The sequence below is a fragment of the Ahaetulla prasina genome, chromosome 2 (genome assembly GCF_028640845.1).
Source record: "Ahaetulla prasina isolate Xishuangbanna chromosome 2, ASM2864084v1, whole genome shotgun sequence".
Lineage (NCBI taxonomy): Eukaryota > Metazoa > Chordata > Lepidosauria > Squamata > Colubridae > Ahaetulla > Ahaetulla prasina.
In genome coordinates this window covers 220,244,008-220,268,056 of record NC_080540.1, presented here as the reverse complement: position 1 = coordinate 220,268,056, position 24,049 = coordinate 220,244,008, and the positions used below count along the sequence as shown (strand labels likewise).

Here is a 24,049-nt window from a genome sequence, read left to right as displayed (position 1 = left end):
TGACTTTTATATAGGCTTTCTCTTCCAGGATTCAAACTCAGCTACCACGCATGCTGTGGCAAAATTCTGTGTCCCTGCAATGCCCACAAGAAAAAAATTGGTTACAGAATTATAACTGTCAACTTGTGCCAATTTTTGGTGATATCTATAACAATTTCTGGGGGAAAAAACTTACTCACATATTTATTGGCTTTCCACTCATGTAAATTAGGGAGTGACCCTAATGGTTTGAGATCATTTATTTTCTTAACAGGGATGTTATTATCCACTATTAATGTCAGTATTATTTTTTTAATATATTGTATGTCTATTGCTGGTTGATGACTGTAATAAAGTTATATTCTATTCACCACTACTGTTTGTCATGGCACTGATTCCTCAGTCAACAATTTTGAATAACTCAGGTCAATGCTATGAAACATAGAAAGCAACTGCCAGGCTACCCCACCTCCTTTACATGGATGATCTGAATGGAAAAACATCATCTGAAATACAATTACTGCTCAACATTGTCCATATATACAGCAGTATATTGCAGTGTAGTTGGACTGAACAAATGTGCCATGCTCACCATCAAACAGGGGAAAACTGAAAAATGAAGGGATCAACTTGTCCTGTGGAAATAACATCAAAAGTCTGGATGAAGATGATCATTACAAATACCTGGGCATCCTTCAAGATGACAGCATCAAGCACACTGAAGTTAAGAAGGTTAGAAGTGAATACATCAAGAGAGTGAAGAAGCTCTTAACATCCAATCTCAGTGGAGGAAATACCATCAAAATAATTAACACCTGGACAATTCCAGCCATTAGATTATACAGCTAGAATAGCTGGACTCAAGCAGAACTAAAAGCCCCAGATAGGAAAACCGGAAAAATACTGACAATGAATCATGCCTTTCACCCTTTCAGTGATTTTGATCACTTAGCAGGGAAAATTAGAGCACCGGGAGACTTCAACTGGTACAGATTGCGGCTGCGCGGGGGATAGAGGGAACGTCTCGGAGCTTCCATATAACACCTCTCCTGCGCAAGCTGCACTGGTTACCGGTGGTCTTCCGGATGCAATTCAAGGTGTTGGTGATCACCTTTAAAGCGCTCCATGGCATGGGACCAGGTTACTTACGGGACCGCCTACTGCCGCCAATAGCCTCCCATTGACCTGTGCGCTCCCACAGGGAGGGTCTCCTCGGGGTGCCGTCAGCTAAACAATGTCTGCTGGCGGCCCCCAGGGGACGAGCCTTCTCTATGGGGGCACCTACCCTATGGAACGAACTGCCTCTGGGGCTATGCCTTCTTCCCGACCACCGGGCCTTTAAGCGCGAGCTCAAGACTTTTTTGTTTCACCGAGCAGGGTTGGCCTAAGGGTAATTTTTAATGGGTGGTTTTATTACTTGTTATTTTAATATTCGGCCTATGGATTCAGATTTTTAAATTTCAAATATTGTGTTTTAATTTTTGTATATGTCTTTTTAACTTGGCTGTAAACCGCCCTGAGTCTTCGGAGAAGGGCGGTATAGAAATGTAAATAATAAATAAATAAATAAATAAATAAATAAATAAATAAATAAATAAATAAATAAATAAAATAGGTGGGTGTGAACTGTTGCAAGTACATCAGATCGTTGAAGAAGAAGAAAGGTCATGGAAGAATATCTGAAGGACAGTGAAGAAGTTGCACTGAAGCTTGTGTACCAGGAAGCTTACTGCATATTGGAGAGAACAAACTGGTCTACAAAAAAGACCAAATGGAGAACAGAAAACAGACATGGGAAGACCAAGTATTGCATGACAAGTGCATTAAAAAAATAGCAGGGAAAACAGATAATAACAAGATCTGGCAATGACTAAGAGCTGGAAAATTGAAAACGAGAAAGAGGGGCTAATTCTGGCTGCACAAGACCAAACCTTAAAAATAAACTCATACAAAGCTAGAATTGAGAAGACAGCAACAGAAGCAAGTGCTGCTTCTTCAAAGAAGCTAAAACAGTGGACCACCTGATTAGGTGCTGCAAGAGGATTGCACAGTGTGACTACAAACAACGGCATGACAAAGTAGCAACAATGGTATATTGGAAGCTTTGCAAGAACGGTGGGACCATAAAACAGAGAAAATCATAAATAATGAAGAAGCTAAAGTGCTCTGGAACTTTAGAATTCAAACGGACATGCACCTGTCACATAATACCCCAATTGTCAATAAAAAAAGATAAACAAGTCTGGGTAGTTAACATGGCAGTATCTGGAGGCAGCAGAATAGAAGAGAAAGAACTGGAGCAGAGGTTGGTTTCAGCAGGTTCTGACTAGTTCTGGAGAACCAGTAGCGGAAATTTTGAGTAGTTCGGAGAACCTGTAGTAGAAATTCTAACTGGCCCCGCCCCCATCTATTCTCTGCCTCCCAAATCCCAGCTGATGGGGATAAAATGTGGATTTTGCAGTAACCTTCCCCTGGAGTGGGGAGGGAATGGAGATTTTACAGTATTCTTCCCTGCCACGCCCACCAAGCCATGCAATGCCATGCCCACCAAGCCACTCCCACAGAACCTATAGTAAAAAATTTTGAAACCCACCACTGAACTGGAGAAGATAACAAAATACAAAAACCTGCAAATAGAAATAGAATGAATGTTGCAAAAGAAAGCAAAGGTAATATCAATAATAATAGGTGCCTTGAGTGCAATCCCAAAACAATTGGAGCACCACTTGAACAGCTTCAGAACAGCTTAATAGCCTATGATGATACCAGTAACACCATCAAAGATCAACATCTGCCTACCCCTGGTCCTTGGAAGGACTCGATTGGTGGATAAAAATGGCATATATTGCCTGAACATCTGGATGACTGTGCGATGAAAAATAATGCACATTAACAAAATCACCTTCAGTCAATTGCAAAATTGCTTTACTAGGAGTAGCTTACATCCTGTGACAATACCTTTAACACCAACAAACAACATATGCCTATCCCAGATCCTTGAAAGAAACTCAATAGTTTCTTTTCTAATCTAAACTGGCCGACTGTGGAACAAAACATAATCATTATTATAATTGTTATAATTGTGTTACAAATAATGCATTGTTTTACAATTATATATTTTAGCCAACAAAATTATTTAATGGTCTTACATGAACCAGACATGTCTCCTCTCTGAAAGTACAATGCGAACAAATATTAGCCTCACTTACCAAAAAATCTCTCAAATTGTGGGATTCAGTCAGTCATTAATCCATTTCCTTATCTCTATAATAGAAATATAGGGCAAGTTCAAACAATATCTAAGTTCAACCATAATTTTAGACTTTTTTCTACAAAACAGGTGATAGAGACCAATCCCTTTCAACTCCATAAGCCTAGATATTTGGTTTACTCAGATATATAATACATCAATTTTATTGCAATAAACTCCATATATCAAATACATTTCATTCTAATTAAATCCTAATATGTTCAACTGATTTTTTTAAAGTATACTCAAAATAATAGAATATATGTTTCACAGTCATAACTTTGGAAAAAGAGTTAACAGGCTGTGACAGATACTGTAATTCAACAATATTGTGGAAACATAGTAGGAGATCTGTTTAGTCAACGTACATTTCTTGATGAATTCAGTAGATAATACAAAAGCCAGCAGATGCATGGGCAAGCTGACTGAATTTAGTGTAAACAGCATGCATTATTCCAAAACCTCTCTAGATGACTGGCAGCAGGCTAGAACAGCAGCTGTAGGTGTAGAAAAAGCCAATTCCTTTTCTGTAGATATATTTTGATACTGATTCTCAGAGGATTTTAATTACCTGTGTGTGTTCTTTGTATGTCCAGAAGCAGTAGAAAGACCATAATTAAGGTATTAGAATTTAAATAGAGCAAAAACTTTTGTGGAATAAGAATGTGTTTAAAACCAAAATACAGCAATGCATATTACTACCAAATGCCATCGTTTTTAATAGTGTCACTTTCTGGTATAGTCCAAATAAATTACTTTACCAAAAGTTATTTTCATTAAGATAATGTTAGTTCTAATATATACCTTTAAGTAGATCAAAAATGTTTAATCAAGGAGCACATTTGGCTTTTAAGAAAATCCTATGAAAAGTTGCAAAATTGCCTTTCAGGTCTGTAACTTTGTTGCTGGCAATCCTTATGATTTATATTGATATATTGACCATCATTTGTGTTGTAAATGTTGTACCTTGATGAACGTATCTTTTCTTTTATGTACACTGAGAGCATATACACCAAGACAAATTCCTTGTGTGTCCAATCACACTTGGCCAATAAAAAATTCTATTCTATTCTATTCTATTCTATTCTATTCTATTCTATTCTATTCTATTCTATTCTATTTATAGCTAGTACATTTAAATTGTAAACCTAACAATTTAAATAAATCATAAATTTGTTATGTTTCCATTGGTTTCAATCGGACACTGAAGATGTATGCACTGAATGTGCGTGCACCTATATGAATTATGAATGGATCCATATGAAGCAATATGAATTATATGAATTCATATGAGTCCATATGAATCATCACTGGAATTTTGGTGACTAACAGAGCCACTAGTAAGGTTAAATTTCATGTTTTTCTTTCATTCAATATGTCAGATTTTCAAAGACTGCCTGGACAAGTCCCTGCAGTTTTCTTGGCAAAGTTTTTCAGAAGTGGTTTGCCACTGCTTCCTTCCTAGGGCTGAGAAAACTGGCTCCTTCCTAGGATAAATGGCCCAGAGTCATCCAGCTGATTTCATGGCCAAGATGGAAACGCATGTCTTCCAGTTTCTAGCCTAAAGCCTTAATCATGACATCAAACTGATTCTCAAATTTCATGTATTATCTAAATGTATAATTTTATTTTAAATGTTAAAGTTGCATAGAATATTGTTTATAAAATTGTTTTTTCCTATAAATAGTTTAAAGTGACCACCAAGTCTGTTCTCATGCAAATCAATATATATGATGCTACATAAAGTATTAATGGATAGAAATAAGAATATAGTCTATACTTTGGACTGATCATATATTATGCAAATAGTCCTACTCTAACACTGTAACATTTTCCACTTTGAATGAAACATAATAGTTGTTCAACTTTTAATACGAACACTTGCTTTAGTACAAGTTATTCTGCTTGAATTCAGAATGTCTTTGCTAAGAGATTGAATGCATGAGTACCACCTGACTTGGTACTCTAGTCCAAGATAAACTAGTCCAATAAAATCAGTGTGTAATTTTTTAAATCACAAGAATGACGAAGTGCAGGTAGTTGAGTTATGATCATAATTGAACCTGGTAATTGTGGTTGTAAATCATGACAGTGCTTATAACCACAACTGATTTTATGACCTTTTTCCATTGGTTGTTAAGCAAACCCAGGATTCGCTATGGGTCAGTTTTTGCTAGACCGGAAGTAAACATGTTTCCAGTAAAATCATCAAATTATAGTCACATGATCATGGGGCACTGCAAATGGCCATAAACATGGGCCAGTTGCTAAGTGCCCAAAATGTGGTCACATGATTGTGGAGGGGCCCTGATCTTGGAATTTCAAAACTTGATCATAACTAAATTTTATTACTAAGTGATTGGTCAAGATTGGTCAAGTCAAGAACTACTAGTAATTGATAAAAACTACTAAAAATCAAACAACACATCTAAAAAAAGGGAGCAAAACCCTGGGTAAATATTACTTTTCAGGAGATTTTAATCTCATTTCACTATTAATTATACTGAGCCTATAGTTCTCTGCATTTGTGATTTTGCAATATCTAATTGGGATTTTTCAGAAGGATGTTTAAAAATTCCTCTGAATATCCTATCATTTTGTCTAATTGTTTATGTCAAATTACATATTATAAGCATCTTTAAAATGTTATTGTCAGGTTCTTGGACTCTTTGATTGGTTTATCATTAAAATCTTCATGGCTTTCTACGGAGTACAAACTAGTAAAAGATTGCTGTAACTATTCCAAAATTAAAGCAAATATTACATATTTCATTTTCCGATATATTCTGATATGTTGTTTATGTGAAATAAACTATTCTGGTCCATTGTCAATCAAATTCAATAAGCCTGATTTTGTGGGCATGCTATTCATTTGAACTAAATCTCTAACAAGCCTCATCTGCTAATTGGAATTAACATTTATGTTACTAAATGAGAAGCATTTTGGCTGCAGTATAAGGTGGTAAGTCCTACCCAATGGAATAAACAACTAACATCTGTTATCTTGTCCTGCTCCAGCTTGGCTTTTACATGTAAAGTGCATCACTTTCAGGGTCAAGGTTATGGAATATGTGGTTCCCTGGCTGTGTGGTATGTACATGAGGAAGGGAAGAAACAATAGCATAAAGACCAGCCAAACAGACATTGTGCAATGCATATGCTTTGCTTTAACCTTTACAAGTCCTATAAAACTGATACAAGACAAAACATGATATACTCTGGAATTTTTCAGTAGAATATGTGTATAAATTTATTCTGAGAGCCATTATAGCCAAGCCAATGTAACCACAAAGTGGTTACACTGCATATCTGCATTTTTCTACAATATAGCACTAACAGAATTAATAGAGGCAGGATAATGCAGTATTGTTGCCATTGTTTATTACACCCCTTTTCTTTTACACGTTGCATGATAACTACCACCAACCAGTCTCCGATCTCTTTTTAGCTTTAAGTTTATTTGCACTTTGTAACCCATAAATGCAGCCCACATTATTGCAATTTGGACAACATACGATGAATATCGTATTTTGTAAAGCTAAACTATAACAATATAGAACCTTGTTCCTAATTACATACCTAATAAAAACTCTTCCTATTATTTTTGTATCTGGAAAGCAGACCCTGACATCTAGCCTGACTGAATTGCAACGAGAAAAATCAGGTTTACAAGAAAAATTGGACCACCTGATCCAGGCGACCAAAGGGAGAGAAGGCCTGTCTCTTCTAGCATCTGGCCATACTGGAATGGCACCAGCTACTCCTGTCAAGACTGTAGATTTGGAAATGAAGCAGCTACAGTGTAAACTGAAGGTGACCATTTTATGCTATGAAATAGTTAGTAAATAGACACCTTATTTATGATAGAGAATATAAGACATTTTAGTGACTGAAAAGTGGATGAAAATTAAACATATCTTGAGATATGAGATTAAATTGGCTGTTAAATTATTTTTTAACAATTATAATTCAATAGCTAAGATTCAAATCTATGAATATCTGGTTTGTTGAAAGTATTTTAAGATCAGTAATCTAGTTATAGTATATGTAGTCAAAGGGTATTGTTTTTGTAAAAATGAAGAACACTTTATTTATTGCATGTGCTATGAATGAAGCAATATATACTTTTTCATTATTGCTGTCTCAGAAAATTTCTCTTCTGTTTGACTATCCTCAACTAACTTTTGCCCAAGAAAAACAGCTATGAAATGGCTTCTTACTTGTGCTCTTTTAAGGCAAGTAAAAAGTTAAGGGGTCACTTCCTTGTGAGGAAGGCGGATAATAAAGCTAAGAGAATTTGGAGGAAAAGACTGAAACAAAAGAAGATAATAGTCACTGAAGGGGAAAGAGCTGATAGAAGAATGCAGGGAAATGAAGGAAAAAGATCAAGTGTGTGTTTGTTTGTGTGTGTGTATATATAAGCCTTTAAAAAACACTAGTAAGGATTGTGTAAAAATAAACAACCACTTAGTAAGCACAAAGTTCCGTCCCTCTAACTAGAATCCATTTATATCCATACTTTGTGTTGGTTACACAATTTTATTAAAAAAAGAACAAATATTACTTTGTTAATCCCTGAGTAAAAGAAACACAGCTACAATAACCCCAGTATTGCACACATTTAAGATACTAACTACAAGAAGAAGAGCTGACAAAGCGCATAAAGATTTTTATGCATAAAAATAATCTTTTTAGCATAAAGATTATTATCATTTTGGGTTGGTGGCAAGAAGATTTTAAAATATGTTTATTTATTCCCAAAATCAAATTAAAAGGAATTATGCTACTCCTGTTCAGATAAATCCAGGATTGTCACAGATGTCCTATATTTTATTTTCTCCACGTCTGTTTTGCCAACATTGCTCCCAAGAAACTATCATTCCTGGAACAGATGTGTGCAAAATTATATCTAGAATTTCAAGGAATCTCTCAGATCAAATCAATGCTTGTAAAAATCAATGTAGTTTTATTTCCTTAAAATTGCAATCCTGTGGTCCATAGGGCAGTGCCCCAGAAGGGTTATAAGAGTTGAAAGAAGTGCATCCTTTGAGAGTGTATTATTTGGTCCTAGAAATATCATCAAAGCACAGTACACAAACTTCACCAGCCTGTCTTCTCCTATAAGAGAACTCCAATACCAGAAAAAGTAAACAATAAGTGTGCCAAAGTCAAGCTAGGGAATATCTTCAGAATTATTGATAAAATTTTAGCTATTCTAGGGCAGTTTTGGATAGAATATTTAAATCAATCAAAAGTGTTCCTGGGAGAAAGGTGGTAGTACATTTTTTCTGTTTTTATTCTTCCATACTACAATACTGCTAAGACCTTGGATTTGTCGGAGGCTTCAGCATTACAGCTTAAAATAGGATTGCTCTCCTTTGTCTTCTTCTTCTTGAAATACATCCAATGTGTTAGTTAATCTCACTAGAAAAGCTGATAACAAGCAAACAAAGCATGTTCATGTAATACAATATTTTTCATTGTGTTTGAGAACTGATAACAGTGATGACTGGTAAGGTATGCCTTGGCACGTGCCAGATGCTATTTTTTTTGTGTGCTGTTCAGATGTGGCAATACTTATCCACTTTGTGGTTACTTTCTGCCCTGATTAGTGCAACACTTTCTACAGCAGCTAGAAAGATTTCCATAACATTTTAGTTGATGCAAATTAGCTAGGCAGCTAACTAGTAAAGATGGAAGAGGGTATCTATGCTGAAAGATCGGATTTGCAAGACCCAATCTGGGTCAGTCAAGGCACCAAAAGTGGATACTTCCAAGCTTTCAGACTCGTGCTGGATCCCACCCTCAGGGAACTTCTCTCTAGTAGTGTGTGTGTGTTTTGGGCTAGAGAGTAGTTCCCATAGGATGAACTCCAGCACAAATCCAAAAGCTTGGAAGACAAAACCTCTGGTCCCAGTGACTGATCCAGATTGGATCTTACAGTGTTATCCTGGGACACACATATTTGGTTTCATTCTTGATCTGGATTGGATTCACAATTGTTTACTGGGCTTAATGAAGGTGTTGGTATTGACTTACAGCCTGACTATTGAAGCAAACAATCCTCCTAAAAATAGATTCATATGCTAAAATCAGCAGGAAAAGCCCTTTTAAAGATCCCCTCTGCTGACACAAACTAATCTTTCTGGCAGGTGGGGGCAGACCTTTTGTAGCATTTCTCCCAGGCTGTGAAATATACTAGCTTGGGAGTTGCTCTTGACTTCTACTCTGTGACTTCTTCTCTTTGGCCAAGGTTTGAATTGTTGACTGGTTTTAACATCTGTTTTTATTCTTCCGTACTACAATACTGCTAAGACCTTGGATTTGTCGGAGGCTTCAGCATTACAGCTTAAAATAGGATTGCTCTCCTTTGTCTTCTACTTCTTGAAATACATCCAATGTGTTAGTTAATCTCACTAGAAAAGCTGATAACAAGCAAACAAAGCATGTTCATGTAATACAATAGTTTTCATTGTGTTTGAGAACTGATAACAGTGATGACTGGTAAGGTATGCCTTGGCATGTGCCAGATGCTATTTTTTTTGTGTGCTGTTCAGATGTGGCAATACTTATCCACTTTGTGGTTACTTTCTGCCCTGATTAGTGCAACACTTTCTACAGCAGCTAGAAAGATTTCCATAACATTTTAGTTGATGCAAATTAGCTAGGCAGCTAACTAGTAAAGATGGAAGAGGGTACCTATGCTGAAAGATCGGATTTGCAAGACCCAATCTGGGTCAGTCAAGGCACCAAAAGTGGATACTTCCAAGCTTTCAGACTCGTGCTGGATCCCACCCTCAGGGAACTTCTCTCTAGTAGTGTGTGTGTTTTGGGCTAGAGAGTAGTTCACATAGGATGAACTCCAGCACAAATCCAAAAGCTTGGAAGACAAAACCTCTGGTCCCAGTGACTGATCCAGATTGGATCTTACAGTGTTATCCTGGGACACACATATTTGGTTTCATTCTTGATCTGGATTGGATTCACAATTGTTTACTGGGCTTAATGAAGGTGTTGGTATTGACTTACAGCCTGACTATTGAAGCAAACAATCCTCCTAAAAATAGATTCATATGCTAAAATCAGCAGGAAAAGCCCTTTTAAAGATCCCCTCTGCTGACACAAACTAATCTTTCTGGCAGGTGGGGGCAGACCTTTTGTAGCATTTCTCCCAGGCTGTGAAATATACTAGCTTGGGAGTTGCTCTTGACTTCTACTCTGTGACTTCTTCTCTTTGGCCAAGGTTTGAATTGTTGACTGGTTTTAACATCTATTTTATTGTTAATTTTGATCTGTTCTTTTTTTAAAAAATGTTTATATTCTTTTTTGGCTATTTAAATTTTGGTAATTGCCTTGGATATTGTCAGTATAGGAAGGAAGGGTATCAATTGAATAAATATAAACAAAAAATCTTAAAACTTAGTTACAGGAGAAAAAAAAGAACTTATTAATAAATGAGTGATAAAAAGTAAACAATTGAAGGCATTACATTACTAACAAGAAAAAATAAATCTATAAAGCTAGTCTCACTAATGAACTATTACAAAAATATATTAAATTTTAATACACTAAACTACTCATTTGTTAACACATAAATTGTGTTACATTGAATTATAAAACCACTGAACCAGTGGCAGGAGAATGCAGTTTGTATGCACGTTACCATATTAATATTTTGTTTGATGGTTCAATCAAATTTAGATACTGCTCATCTCACACTAGGAGATACTGGGGAAAATGCAAAAGCTAACATTCAGTAATTAAGTTCTGAAAATAATCATTAAGCATTATAATATTGTAATATTAAAATACTATAGAGAGAGAGCATCTATTGCAATTCTTTACAGTTTTGCCTTATCTAGCCAACTGCCAACAAACGTTTGCCATTTGTCATATAATAAGGGATCACAATCCCCCAGTAATATCTGTCATAAATTGATAAGAATTTTCAGGAAGTTTGGAGATAATCTTATATATGTCTCTGTAAAACAGAAGTATAGAAGAATGCATGACATGGAGCCCCCCACTCTTATTTCACAGGAGCAATGTTTGTATGGAGGAGAATTTTTTTGTATCGGCCCTCCAGAATTGCTGACAAAAGAATATTGAAACAGGCAAGACTGAACACTGCAATATTTAAGACTGAGCTTTTGCTATCATCCCACTTTCTTATGAATTAGATCTGATTCTCAGTTGTTATATTTACAGAAATTGTGTGCAATCAAACTGCCAATCTCTATCAACAAGCCTTTACCTCAGCGTAGCCTTTGCTTGTTTGTATCACATTCTTGTCAGCATTTAGCAATGAAACTCCACATCGGAATATTTTCTTCAGGACTCCTTGATTCAAATAGACTAGACTGCTAATGATCTGTCACTATTAAAGGATTCAAGCTTGATCTGTGGAGGAAGTCAGTTAGGGCAGTAGTTAAGAATTGTTAACTAGGCCCTGGTCTTTTCTTCCTCTAGCTCACTTCTAGTGGAGTCCTGCATAACTAGCAAAGAAAATACAAAATTATGACACTTTTGTTTTCAATTTCCTGACTTGGGCTATTCAGAAACGAGCAGATACAAAATATTTTTTTAATATGTCTGTGAGCATTTTCACTCAAATTTTGTCCATCCACTTGGATAGAAAGAATTAAACCTATATGCTAACCCTAAAATTATAAGTACTTGATTAATAGCATAAATAAGTAAGATGTCAAACTGCCTGGGAAACTTTTAAACTCCAAAATTGTGTACCATATACATAGCTTTTCTTTTCTACCAAATTTGGGCCACATCAGAAGTGGTTTTTAAGACGAGGTTTCCTGTTTCCACATTTACCCAATGATTGTGGAAGACATTTGCTTCATTTCCCTTCCCATTCATATCATGTTATTTTCCACAGGAAATAGCAATATTTTTTTCATTAAACATAAGACCTTAAGCACTGTATAAGCACTGCAGGGTAACCTATTACAGAAGCCCACTTGAAATAAGTTTCCATATTTAAAGCATGTAAGTTCCTTTAATGGGATGTTGGCATTTGCCCATTAATAGAAGTCAGCAGCAAAAGCAAATCTAGAAACTTCAGTGATTATTATGCCATCATTTGTCATTTTAACTGATTTCTTATTAAATTGCATATATTTAAAGATTGGGTAATGTAGCTATTGAAATAATTCTGATGTCATAGGCATGCTTGGACCAAATGAAAACATTTCATTCTGTTCTGTAATGAATAGTTACATTTCCTCTGTTTGAAACCTCCCGCCCCCCCCCCCCCCCCCCAAACATGTCTTACTCAAAGAAAGTTCCTTTTGAAGTACAACACAAGAATTATGGCTCGTATTCTTTTTGTATTTCAGAAATATAAAGTATATATTACTTTACATTAAGAATGTGGTCATAAACTTTTGAACATATGACCTAGATTTTTAAACAAACAAAAGACATACAGGTTAAAATTCTTCCTGCACTTTATCAAAAGCATTTGAATTCTTTGGGAGCTAATTTGTATGTCGTACGGCAGCATTAGATGTATATTTTTAAAAGGTGATAAGCATTTTAAAGAAAATATAAAAATTTCAACATGCTGTGTATTATATTCAGAATTACACCATTTAATCTGTGAATCAACATTTTATCTTGAAGCTCTAAGGAAGGCTGTATAGCATTGCAGAGAAACATAGTATTTTAGAAATTGTATCTTTACACATTAAACTTCACATTAAAATCTATAAAATCTCTATAGAGCAAATATTGTTACCTACAGCATCCCAATGTTAATATTAATGGGAATAAAAAGCCTATTATTAAGCCTATTAATAGGGAATATTTTTAAATATATTTTAGATTTTGATCTTAGAAACAACCAACACACTATTACAATCACCTGGCATCATTGTAGCACAAAAACCAACTAAAGCCCTATAAAATATGTTGATTAAAAGACCCAAAAAGGAAAAAATCAGGAGTCATCTACAATATACAGCGTAAGGACTGTAACAGCCTCTATAATAAGACAGGCAGGAAAAAGACTAGCAGAGCGCATCCATGAACACCAACAAGCAGTCAGAACACACACTGAAAACTCCATAAACTCATCACACATGGCAGACTCAATCATAGTTTCAACTAGGAAACTGTGAACATCCTAAATCAAGCTGAATCCAAAAACACAACGGAATTTCAGGAGGCTTCTCATTCAGACATACTATATCAGCTACTAATAGTTACATAGAGATAAACTACATATACGCACTGTTCAAAGAAGAGAATTAAAAAATTAAAAAGGAAACAGTCCAGTACATATCTTCAGCATCCAACACCCAGATAAACAGGGATTAACACCAGATTAAAGAATTAAGCAGAAAATATCAAGGTAGTACCCTAATCAAGGAACTTCCAAGAAGAAACTCACCCCCCCCCCATCAACACTTATATACAAGCTACTGTATATAACCAAAGCTACTGCATAACCAAACGCCACACTCACTAGCACTAATAAATGATATTACCTAGGCAGGCAATGAAACATCTGTAAACAAACAACCAAACTTAGAGAGCATCAAGGACTCTCCAGATTTTGATCTCTTCACTCAGTTTTGATCTAATGTATATCTTCCCTAAAACGAAAAATGATTAATAAAGGTTGATTCTTATAGTAAACTCATTTTGTTTGTGCATTGAAAACTGTATGTGTGTGTGCATGTGTGGTGTGCATAAGTATAGTTGGACAGTGCCATTTATTTAGAAGCCTAATGAAGTACACTTAATTTATGCAATTTCATATCATCTGCTGGTAGCTATTTAGCTATTGCTAACTAATACTGTATATTATTTGAAATTTCTAAGACTATTTTTGTGATTATACTTTCCTCTCTTGCCATAACTGTCTAAAGAGTATGTAATCCATTGAGAAACTTGGTGCCATGAGATTTTCCTGAATAGCATCCACAAAAATAGATCTTTTTAGGGACAGCAGCCTTATAAGCATGCTGTTTGATTTTCAACATTTGTAAGAAGTAGTAAAAGCTTTAGAAATGTAACTTTGGAAATAAACAGAGTTCAAAATATTATAAATGATAATATTCTACTGTCTGTAAGGAGGTGGAATGATAAGGAATAGCAGACAACCAAATCAAACCGTTAAATCATAACTAGGAGTTCATGCCATATCAAGCCACTTTCTTAAATGCTGGGCTTAGCATTATACAGTCTTTGAATCAGGCCAATGAAATTTATATACCATAGTTTATGAAATGAAGTATGAAACAGCAAACTGTAGCTTATTCAATCATACTCATTGAATAACTCTGTGCAATTACGGTTTAGAGCAATTTAAGGTGAGTGTTTTTATATTACAAATCCTGAAACTGACAATAATTAAAGAAAACTTTATCTTTTGAATGCAATCTTGCAAATGTCTAAGAAAAAAATATATTAAAGTAGAACCAAGTATGAATAGTAACTTTTCCGATCTAGCATAATGTAGTGTTTACATATTTATCAGCAGCAGCTTAAAGCCCCTGTTTGGGAAAAACTTAGCCATATATTTTTTTAATTCTAAAACTCACTGTTAAACATCATAGGTAGAATTCTGACAGAGATATTCCATTTGGAAAATAAGATGAAATTTATTCCACTGTAGGCTAGTCTTGAATAAGTATAAAAGCATCACCATCAAACATTAATAACCTACGTACAAACACTTTAGCGGCATTTTTTCCTATTCTAAAATCAAAGTAGACTAACCTGTTAAATAGCAAAGTTTCACTTTGAAACACAAGTGTGAACAGATACAGCTCTGAATAATTCTACATCAACCTTACTGAGACTTTAATAAAATATTTCATTCATTCTAGAATGCAAATAATGAAATCACTAAACATTCATCAACCATTAAATCTTTGAAATCCGAAGTATGAAACAGCAAACTGTAGCTTATTCAATCATACTCATTGAATAACTCTGTGCAATTACAGTTTAGAGCAATTTAAGGTGAGTGTTTTTATATTACAAATCCTGAAACTGACAATAATTAAAGAAAACTTTATCTTTTGAATGCAATCTTGCAAATGTCTAAGAAAAAAATATATTAAAGTAGAACCAAGTATGAATAGTAACTTTTCCGATCTAGCATAATGTAGTGTTTACATATTTATCAGCAGCAGCTTAAAGCCCCTGTTTGGGAAAAACTTAGCCATATATTTTTTTAATTCTAAAACTCACTGTTAGACATCATAGGTAGAATTCTGGCAGAGATATTCCATTTGGAAAATAAGATGAAATTTATTCCACTGTAGGCTAGTCTTGAATAAGTATAAAAGCATCACCATCAAACATTAATAACCTACGTACAAATACTTTAGCGGCGTTTTTTCCTATTCTAAAATCAGAATAGACTAACCTGTTAAATAGCAAAGTTTCACTTTGAAACACAAGTGTGAACAGATACAGCTCTGAATAATTCTACATCAACCTTACTGAGACTTTAATAAAATATTTCATTCATTCTAGAATGCAAATAATGAAATCACTAAACATTCATCAACCATTAAATCTTTGAAATCCGAAGTCCAAAGAAAAGAAGAACAGATGCAGGAACTGCAAGAAAAGTATGTCCCAGTTACCTATTGGTTGTGTTTGACTCCCCCTTGTGGCAAAAATGCATTTGCTTTATATTCATGGAGAATTTTCGGAAAGTTGTCTTTTCATATATATTTTTCTTTCGGCATTTTATGTATGGTTCATATTATTTATTCTTTTAGGAGAAAAATATTAATACATATTCTTTTAAATTGCTGAGTTATTTTCAGTACACAAGATGTATATATATATATATATATATAACTGTAATAAAACATTTTTTTTAAAAAAATCCGATTCCAGTGTGCACCTGATTATATCCATCTAAATGAATACCTCAGCATACTTGAAAGCAGTTTTTCAAATACAGTGGTACGTTGCCTAAGGGCTAAGAAGCACATCAAGGTTTAGATGCTTAAATTGGATTAAATGTCCAATTTTGTAATTTCTGAAAAATGCAAAAATGCATTTTTATTTATTGTTGAATTTATTAAAATGTATATTTCTGCAAATTAGTTGCTTAGTTAAACAGATCAATACACATCTGAGTGAATCTAAAAATGTTTAATCTTGCACAATAAAAGTTATTTCATTAAAATGTTTCATCTTTAAAAGGATTTAACAAAATGCATATTTTATTGATTAAAGCCTTGAGGAACACCTAAGGAATCTAGCTGGAGGTGAAAGATAGCATTCTGATATGCCTATGTCCAACCACTATATTACAGTATAGAATAGATACTGAATATGCTTCAATATTCTTGATTGTCCCCCTAAGCAAATGTGTCTGTTGAAATGTAAATTCTTTCCGTTGGCTTTTTCTGTGATTTTTGATGGATCTACCAATATGTGATGCCTTAAAGATATAAAAAGTAATAAAAAATAAAAAATGAATTACTGAATATTGAATATTGGTTCATTTTATTGTTGTTGTCACAAGAAAATACGAACAAGTAACAGTTATAAGCATAGATTTTTGTCTAATATGTTACCCAGTGAACAGTTTCTTATTTCTTTCCTACAGGTTTCTTATTTAGAACTTGTACATTTTGAGGAACTCACATTTTCATAGCTGAATTTGGTTTATTGATTTTCCATAGCATAGCTGCATTTTAAATTTTTTAAACTATCTCATATTGATACGAAGCTTTTTATGTACTAAATAGTAGTTCAAACTCATGACAGCCAATTCACATGGTGACACTTTTAAAAAGCTATAAATAATTTTAATTTATTTTTTCCTTTTTATCCCTAGATCAGTAGAATATTTTGCTCCCCTTTTGTTTATAATTATATCATCATCATTATATGGGTTTCTATAAACTAGTGTGTATTTTATTGTCCTGAATTGCTACTATGAAATGTGGGGTTTAAGATTCAGAAGCCCACAAAGGTTAAATTTGCCATTACGCAAAGGGAAAACTGAAGAGTTTTCACTTGACAAATGGTACAAAGATAAGCATGGAACTGGGCATTTACAATTATTCAAAATAATGACATACTAGTTACATAATTCTATGAATATTTCATTTTCTCTTTATTTCAAGGATTTCTAGAATGGAAAGAGATATAAGTATGAAAAGGCATTTAATAGAAGATTGGAGGCTGCGTATGAAAACATATCAGGAAAAGGAGAAAAGCTTTAATGAAACATTACAATGTCTGGAAGAAAAGGTCTTTAATGTTTAGTGTTTATTTTAAATCAACAAACTGAATTCCACCAGATTGATTAATTGTAGTAGCCATCATTATGATTAGTACAGTTGCATTTATGCAAAGATTGTTCTTAAAGCAGTCAAATAACTTAATGTGATGATTAAGTGCTTCTTAGTATTTTGGGCATGTTGTTCAGCTGGAATTTCACATATCTGTTTCTTGAAAAGAGACATCAAAGAAGAGTCATCCTGCAGTGTAAATCAAGAGAAACATATCATAAAGGAAAAACAATGACCTTTAAATTATTTTTATAATAATAGTTATGTGTGATCCCTTCCATTGTTATATATTTAATGATTCCATTTTATGCTCTTCTGAAAATTGTTTTCTACATAAATATTTAATGCATTTTTCTCATGCTTAAACAGATTGGAAGAGAAACTGCCCCTTAGTACTTCTGCAGTGTGTTTTAGCCCTGTTTTATAGCAAACAAGTCACATGTGTAGGAATCTCTTAGGCTGCAAATCATAACATCCAAGAAACATAGAAACAAAGAGCTACTTTGATTCTTTTTTAAAAGCAGGTGCTAGCTTTTTAGGTGCGAACATAGTTTCTGCTGGCAGTCATACATTGTCAGTTCCAGACAAAACGATTTTGCTCTGTGTATATGAGATATTGCTTAGATACTGTTAGCCCAAGAGATAAAATTGGCAGGGTGGGAAAAATCTTAGACAATATAAAACTGAATCAGGATTATTTCTTGAAGAGGAGGCAGTATGAAAAAGCATTTTAGAAACCTATGCAACAAGATAGTGATGATGTTTTAAGTATTAAAAATATTGCAATTTTCTGGCTACCTTCAGTTAGAAAAAAAATCAAGTGTATTATATGCAAGAATATGAGCTTTTTAGATATGCTTTGTTAATTGATTCCTTTTTTATATAGACTTGTTTTACAAATAATAGCTATTACCTATTGGACTTTATTATTTGTAATTTTTCTCAGCAGTACCATCTGTTGACGTGCTCACAAGTTTCAGAGTTTTTAAGTGCTAGCATTTGGCTTCTTGCCCATGAATTTGATAAATAGTAAAATGCTGCAGTCACATGCCCACTTATCTATGAATAAATCCTATTGATTTCATTGGATAGTATCCATGTTTGAATAGAAGCCAAGATAGCCTGCATTCTATTCAGAAGGTAAATGAATTATGTACAATTAGATGTGTGCAGTATTTTGATAGTGTTGATTTTCCACCTAAATTATTTAAATGCTTTCCTTAATAGTTTTTCTTTGGATGCTGTTCCAGGCAAAGACATTAACTGAGGACTGTTCAAATAAAAAAATATCCATTGATTCATTAAAGCAGAGGCTTAATGTAGCAACCAAAGAAAAGACACAGTACGAGCAGATGTATCACAGAACTAAAGAAGACTTGGAGAAAAAGGTACACAAGTATAGATATTGTAGATGATTAAGATGATGATGATTTATTAGACTTATACCCTGCCTTCAGTTCATCGGGATACTTGTATCCAATATCAATGAGGTATATAAAAAATACGAAAGAAAACACAGTTAAGAAATCATTTCAAATATATGCTAATAAAATCATTATTAAATTATTTAACAATCGGCTCTGTTTTCTGGTGCACATTTTTTTTTTACAAATAAATAGTTCCATGATCGGTGCCTTTGCTTTTTTAATTTGCCCACAGTAGCATTTGTCTTGAGTTTTATTTAAAGCCATATATATGGTTGTGATTCAGAAGAAATTTCTGAAGTTGAATTACATTAATTATAATCAAATGTTGAATGCTTTTAACTAGGATGAAATATAATTTTCCAAAATACACTATTTTATAGTAGCACTTTCTCTCTTCTCTGACTTTAATGTAGCCTTATCAGACAAATATTTTCTACAACAGGTGAGAAACCAGGAAGAAAGCCTCTGGTGAAATTTACTTTCTTCTTCCACTATGTCTTTTTGTTAGACAAAGTTCTGAATGAATTCATATAATGCCAGGTTATTCTACATTTTGGAGTTCCTTTGTGTTTCTGGGTTTATTTGTTTGTTTTTGTAGATATAGCAAAGGTTTGAAGGAATCTCAGTGTTAAAATGAATTATGATTAACAATGCAACTAGAAAGAAACTTCGAATGCATTCTATTGTTACAGACTTTAATCCTATACTATAAATCTTTCTAAGGATTTTACAAATTCTCTTCCCAAAGATTCAAAATAGTTCTGTCTGATTGAGCATAAACGTGTTTCTCCTACAGCTTCCATATAGGAAGCATGAGCTTTTTAGAGCCAAGATACTCAGGTATAATAAGCACTCAACACTGGACAGTTTACAGAGGAAGCAGCATCTGGACTTATACAAGACAGACAAGCAGGCACATTATTTCCCCTGAGTTTTAAACAACAGACGGTCTTAGTGTGTTTTATATCTAACTGGAGGAATGGTCAGAAAAAAAGACTATAGGAGATAGCAATGAGATTTACAATTAATTTTTATAGGATCTTCTAGACACTGTTAATTTCTTTCCAACTCAGAAATGCTAGAAGACTTTTTTTAAAAAAACCAAACAGAAAGAGAAGATATTTGTGTCTTTTCTGAGGTTTAATCCTCATCTTCAATCTGCCTAAATCAATTTTCCCTTTTGCCAAATTCTCTACATGTTGAGAATATGGTACCCAGAATTCTTAGGTAGCTGGAAAGCAGTGGTGGGATTCAAATTTTTTTACTACTGGTTCTGTGGGCGTGGCTTGGTGGGAGTGGCATGGCTTGGTGGGAGTGGCTTGGTGGGAGTGCCTTGATGGGAGTGGCAGGGGAAGGATACTGTAAAAATCTCCATTCCCTCCCCACTTCAGGGGAAGGTTACTGCAAAATCCCCATTTCCTCCTGATCAGCTGGGACTCAGGAGGCAGAGAATAAATGAGGGTGAGGCCAGTTAAAGGTGGTTTTTACTGGTTCTCCGAACTACTCAAAATTTCCACTACCAGTTCTCCAGAACTGGTCAGAATCTGCTGAGTACCACCTCTGCTGGACAGCAACACATAGGGAAAGTTGACATAGATTAGTGGGAATGTAGACTTATTATATATATAATATTAAATATTTCTATATTATGCATTATGTATTTTAGGAGCTTAATCTTTCCAATCTAGAAGCTAAAATGGCAGAGACAGAATGTACCATGACTGAACTTGAAACAACGGCATCTCAACAGCTTCACAGCTTAGCAAGGCAAAGTGAACAGGCACTTGAAATGGTGCAGAAAAAGTTGATCATGTCCAATGAAAAAGTGGAAGAGTTCATAACTTTTGTAAAGGTTTGGCATTTTAAATATCTGTGTCACATGTAAATATACATATTTGCATATATATACATACACAAACACACACATATACATATACACATTTTGTACAACAATTTATATGTAAAATATATAACTATTAAGGGGATGTGATGGCTCAGTAGCTAAGACGCTGAGCTTGTCAATCAAAAGGTCGGCAGTTCAGCTGTTCGAATCCGTAGTACCACGTAACGGGGTGAGCTCCCGTTACTTATCCCAGCTTCTGCCAACCTAGCAGTTCGAAAGCATGTAAAAAATGCAAGTAGAAAAATAGGGACCACCTTTGGTGGGAAGGTAACAGCGTTCCATGCGCCTTTGGCATTTAGTCATGCCGGCCACATGACCACGGAGATGTCTTCGGACAGTGCTGGCTCTTTTGCTTTGAAAGGGTTGGGAATAACTAGCACATATGTGGGAGGGGAACCTTTACCTTTATATAGCTATTTATTATTATTATTATATTTATTATTTATTATTATTTTTATATCTATATCCCGGAGATGGTTAGCATTGTGAAGGCCTTCCCCCATGCCTTTTAACATATTATCTTAGTTTTTTTAAAAAAATTCTGACTCTTTTTTGAGGTATTGTATTTTAAATGGATTTTAGGATTTTTAAATTTTACTTTTTTATTGTACATTGCTCACAGTCACTTTGATATCGGGGTTATTTAAATTTGACAAATAAATGAATAAATATTGCCAAACCACCACTACCCTTTTTAAAAAATGTTTGTGTATTGAAGATAAAATTTGGGATTGCCACAGCCTGGACACTGTATAAGACAAGAGAATCGGGGGGGGGGTGTTTGGTGGTTGTGATGGTGGTAATGCCATTAGTCAAGACCTGGAAAAGGGATAATTGAATCAGTTTTAAAACCACTGTCTTGGCTGTTTTAAACTATTGTAATTACATAATTCAAAATTTATTCTAATTCTAATTATATTTAGTTTTGGAGACTCTCAGTTTGTGTTGTTGAGGAACAATTCTCCTTCCTCCACCTTGTTTATTCCATTGTTTATTCCATTTTTTGCAAAACTTCTTTATTTAATTGCAAAGTATTATCTTGCTTTCAAGTAACTCTGTCTTCAGATACATAGTCATAACCTCTTGTTCTTCAGCCAAAAAGGCAGCTAAAACCATTTTTATATCATTAGGCATTTATTGCCTCAACTTGAAGCTTGTACATTAAAATGGGCCTGAGGGGTTTTTTATTGAAATCTGGAGGTCCACTCACTGGAGCCTGTTGCAAAAACATTTGGGGTGTGTGTGTGAAGATTTCTATTTCCTTTTGGATTATTAGAACTGAATAGAATTCAGACTACTGTTCTCCAGAAAGATTTGCTTATTATCCCAGGCATTTTTTGTTTCGGCCATATGCAGCACGGACCATACCAGTTAACAATGGCCTGTCATTATTTTTCAGAATAGTATACTCCATTGAAATAATAGAAAATATTTGTGGCTCAGGTTTTAGATTTTGGCAGTGGTTTGCTCTCCAAGCTTGTTTCAATTTAGTTTGGTAACAAAACATTCAGAAATTAAATTGAAACAAGCTTGGAGAGCAAACCACTGCCACTACACTCCATTCTATGAAAATCTTCAGAACTAATGTATCCAAGTAACATCTTCACCATACTATTTGGTATGACCTCAAGTTCTTACCAGGGGTGAAATCCAGGAGATTCTGACAGGTTCTGGAGAACTGGTAGCGGAAATTTTGAACAGTTCAGAGAACCGGTAGTGGAAATTTTGAGTAATTCAGAGAACCAGTAAATACCACCTCTGGCTAGCCGGACAGTGGGGTGGGAATGGAGATTTTGCAATATCCTTCCCCCAGGAGTGGGGAGAGAATGAGGATTTTGCAATTTCCTTCCCCTGCCAAGGCCACCAAGACACACCCACCAAGACACACCACGCCCACCAAGACACACCACGCCCACAGACTGGTAGTAAAAAAATTTGAATTTCACCACTGGTTCTTACATACAGTACATCACCAATTTTACCAGTATATTGAAATTGGGGCAGGGATAATGCCTCAACGTTTAGCAATTTACATTTATTTGTATTATACTTTATTTTCCATTTGATTGACTGGCCAGCCCATTTCTATCTTTTGGAGCTTTTCACAATCATTGCTGTTTTTTGACACATCAAATAGTTCGGCAACATCCTCAAAACTGCCCACTTCATTACTTATCCCTAAATTATCAATTCACATGTTTTGAGCAGCTGGAAGAATTCCCATATTTCTACCCGGGTATCATAGATTAATCTTCCCTAAAATGTATAGAGTTCTAAGCCTCGTGTTACAAAATGATCAGTATGTATTTCACAGCATAATTTTGGTAAAAGCTGTTAATCTGTCGTTCCTAATAGATAAACTGGAGGAAAATAAAGATGCAGTCTGAAAGTCAAATATTGATGATGATCAGAGCAGTTGCTATTGACATTCCCCAAGTTCCTAAATATTTATGTATGAAAGGTCCTCTGAAATCCTCTTTCCTTTTTTCCCCATAGAATGTTGCTAAAAAACTGAAAATCTTTTTCAGATTTCAGTGAGTGCAAAAAGTAAACCAGGTTAAAACTCTACTTATATATTTACAAAAGCCACTCAGGGGAAATTAAGTTAGCACAGCTAGTATTCTTTTTATTCATATCATCTTTCTTTAAATATATTTTGTACTTTTGCTCACTAGGAGAATGCCTGTATTTGCGTGCTTTCCTCCTGAGGCTTTTATTTTCACTTCACTTATGACTGTCCATCTTCTCTCAGGCCTTATACAATAAATACAGTAAATACTAAATACAGTATATTTATACAGGAAATAGTAAATATTCACCCAAAACTATTTATGGCTCAATGGTTAAACATGCTAAGCTTTTCAGCTAGAAAGCTGTCAGCCTGGGTTCAACTCCTGAGTGTTGCATGATGCGATGAGCTCTCGTTGTTTGTCTCAGCTCCTGCCTACTTAGCAGTTTGAAAGCATGCAAATGTGACTAGATAAATACTGTGTTTCCCTAAAAAAAAATTGCCACCAAAAAAAGGCACTAGTTCTCATTTTCGGGCGGGATGTCCACTGACTCACCTCACTTGCGTGTGTCACCCCCAGCCTTTTTTTTGCTATCAGAGGCCTTCAGGAATTTCTTCAGCCATCAAGGCTTTCCTGAAGGCCTCTGCAGCTGAGAACAAGCTCTAGATCGATCCGGAGCTCTGTTTTCA

At 34.7% G+C, this 24,049-nt stretch overlaps 1 protein-coding gene across 1 annotated transcript in view; it reads left to right on the top strand.

Annotated features, from left to right (window-relative positions):
- Nucleotides 1–24,049, top strand: part of CNTLN (centlein) — a 236,370-nt gene that overhangs the window by 186,186 nt on the left and 26,135 nt on the right. The window contains exons 20-24 of the mRNA XM_058168055.1: nucleotides 6,851–7,042; nucleotides 15,737–15,834; nucleotides 17,353–17,479; nucleotides 18,771–18,908; nucleotides 20,614–20,799. Coding sequence (XP_058024038.1) covers nucleotides 6,851–7,042; nucleotides 15,737–15,834; nucleotides 17,353–17,479; nucleotides 18,771–18,908; nucleotides 20,614–20,799 — 741 coding nt within the window. The remainder of the gene's footprint in view (nucleotides 1–6,850; nucleotides 7,043–15,736; nucleotides 15,835–17,352; nucleotides 17,480–18,770; nucleotides 18,909–20,613; nucleotides 20,800–24,049) is intronic.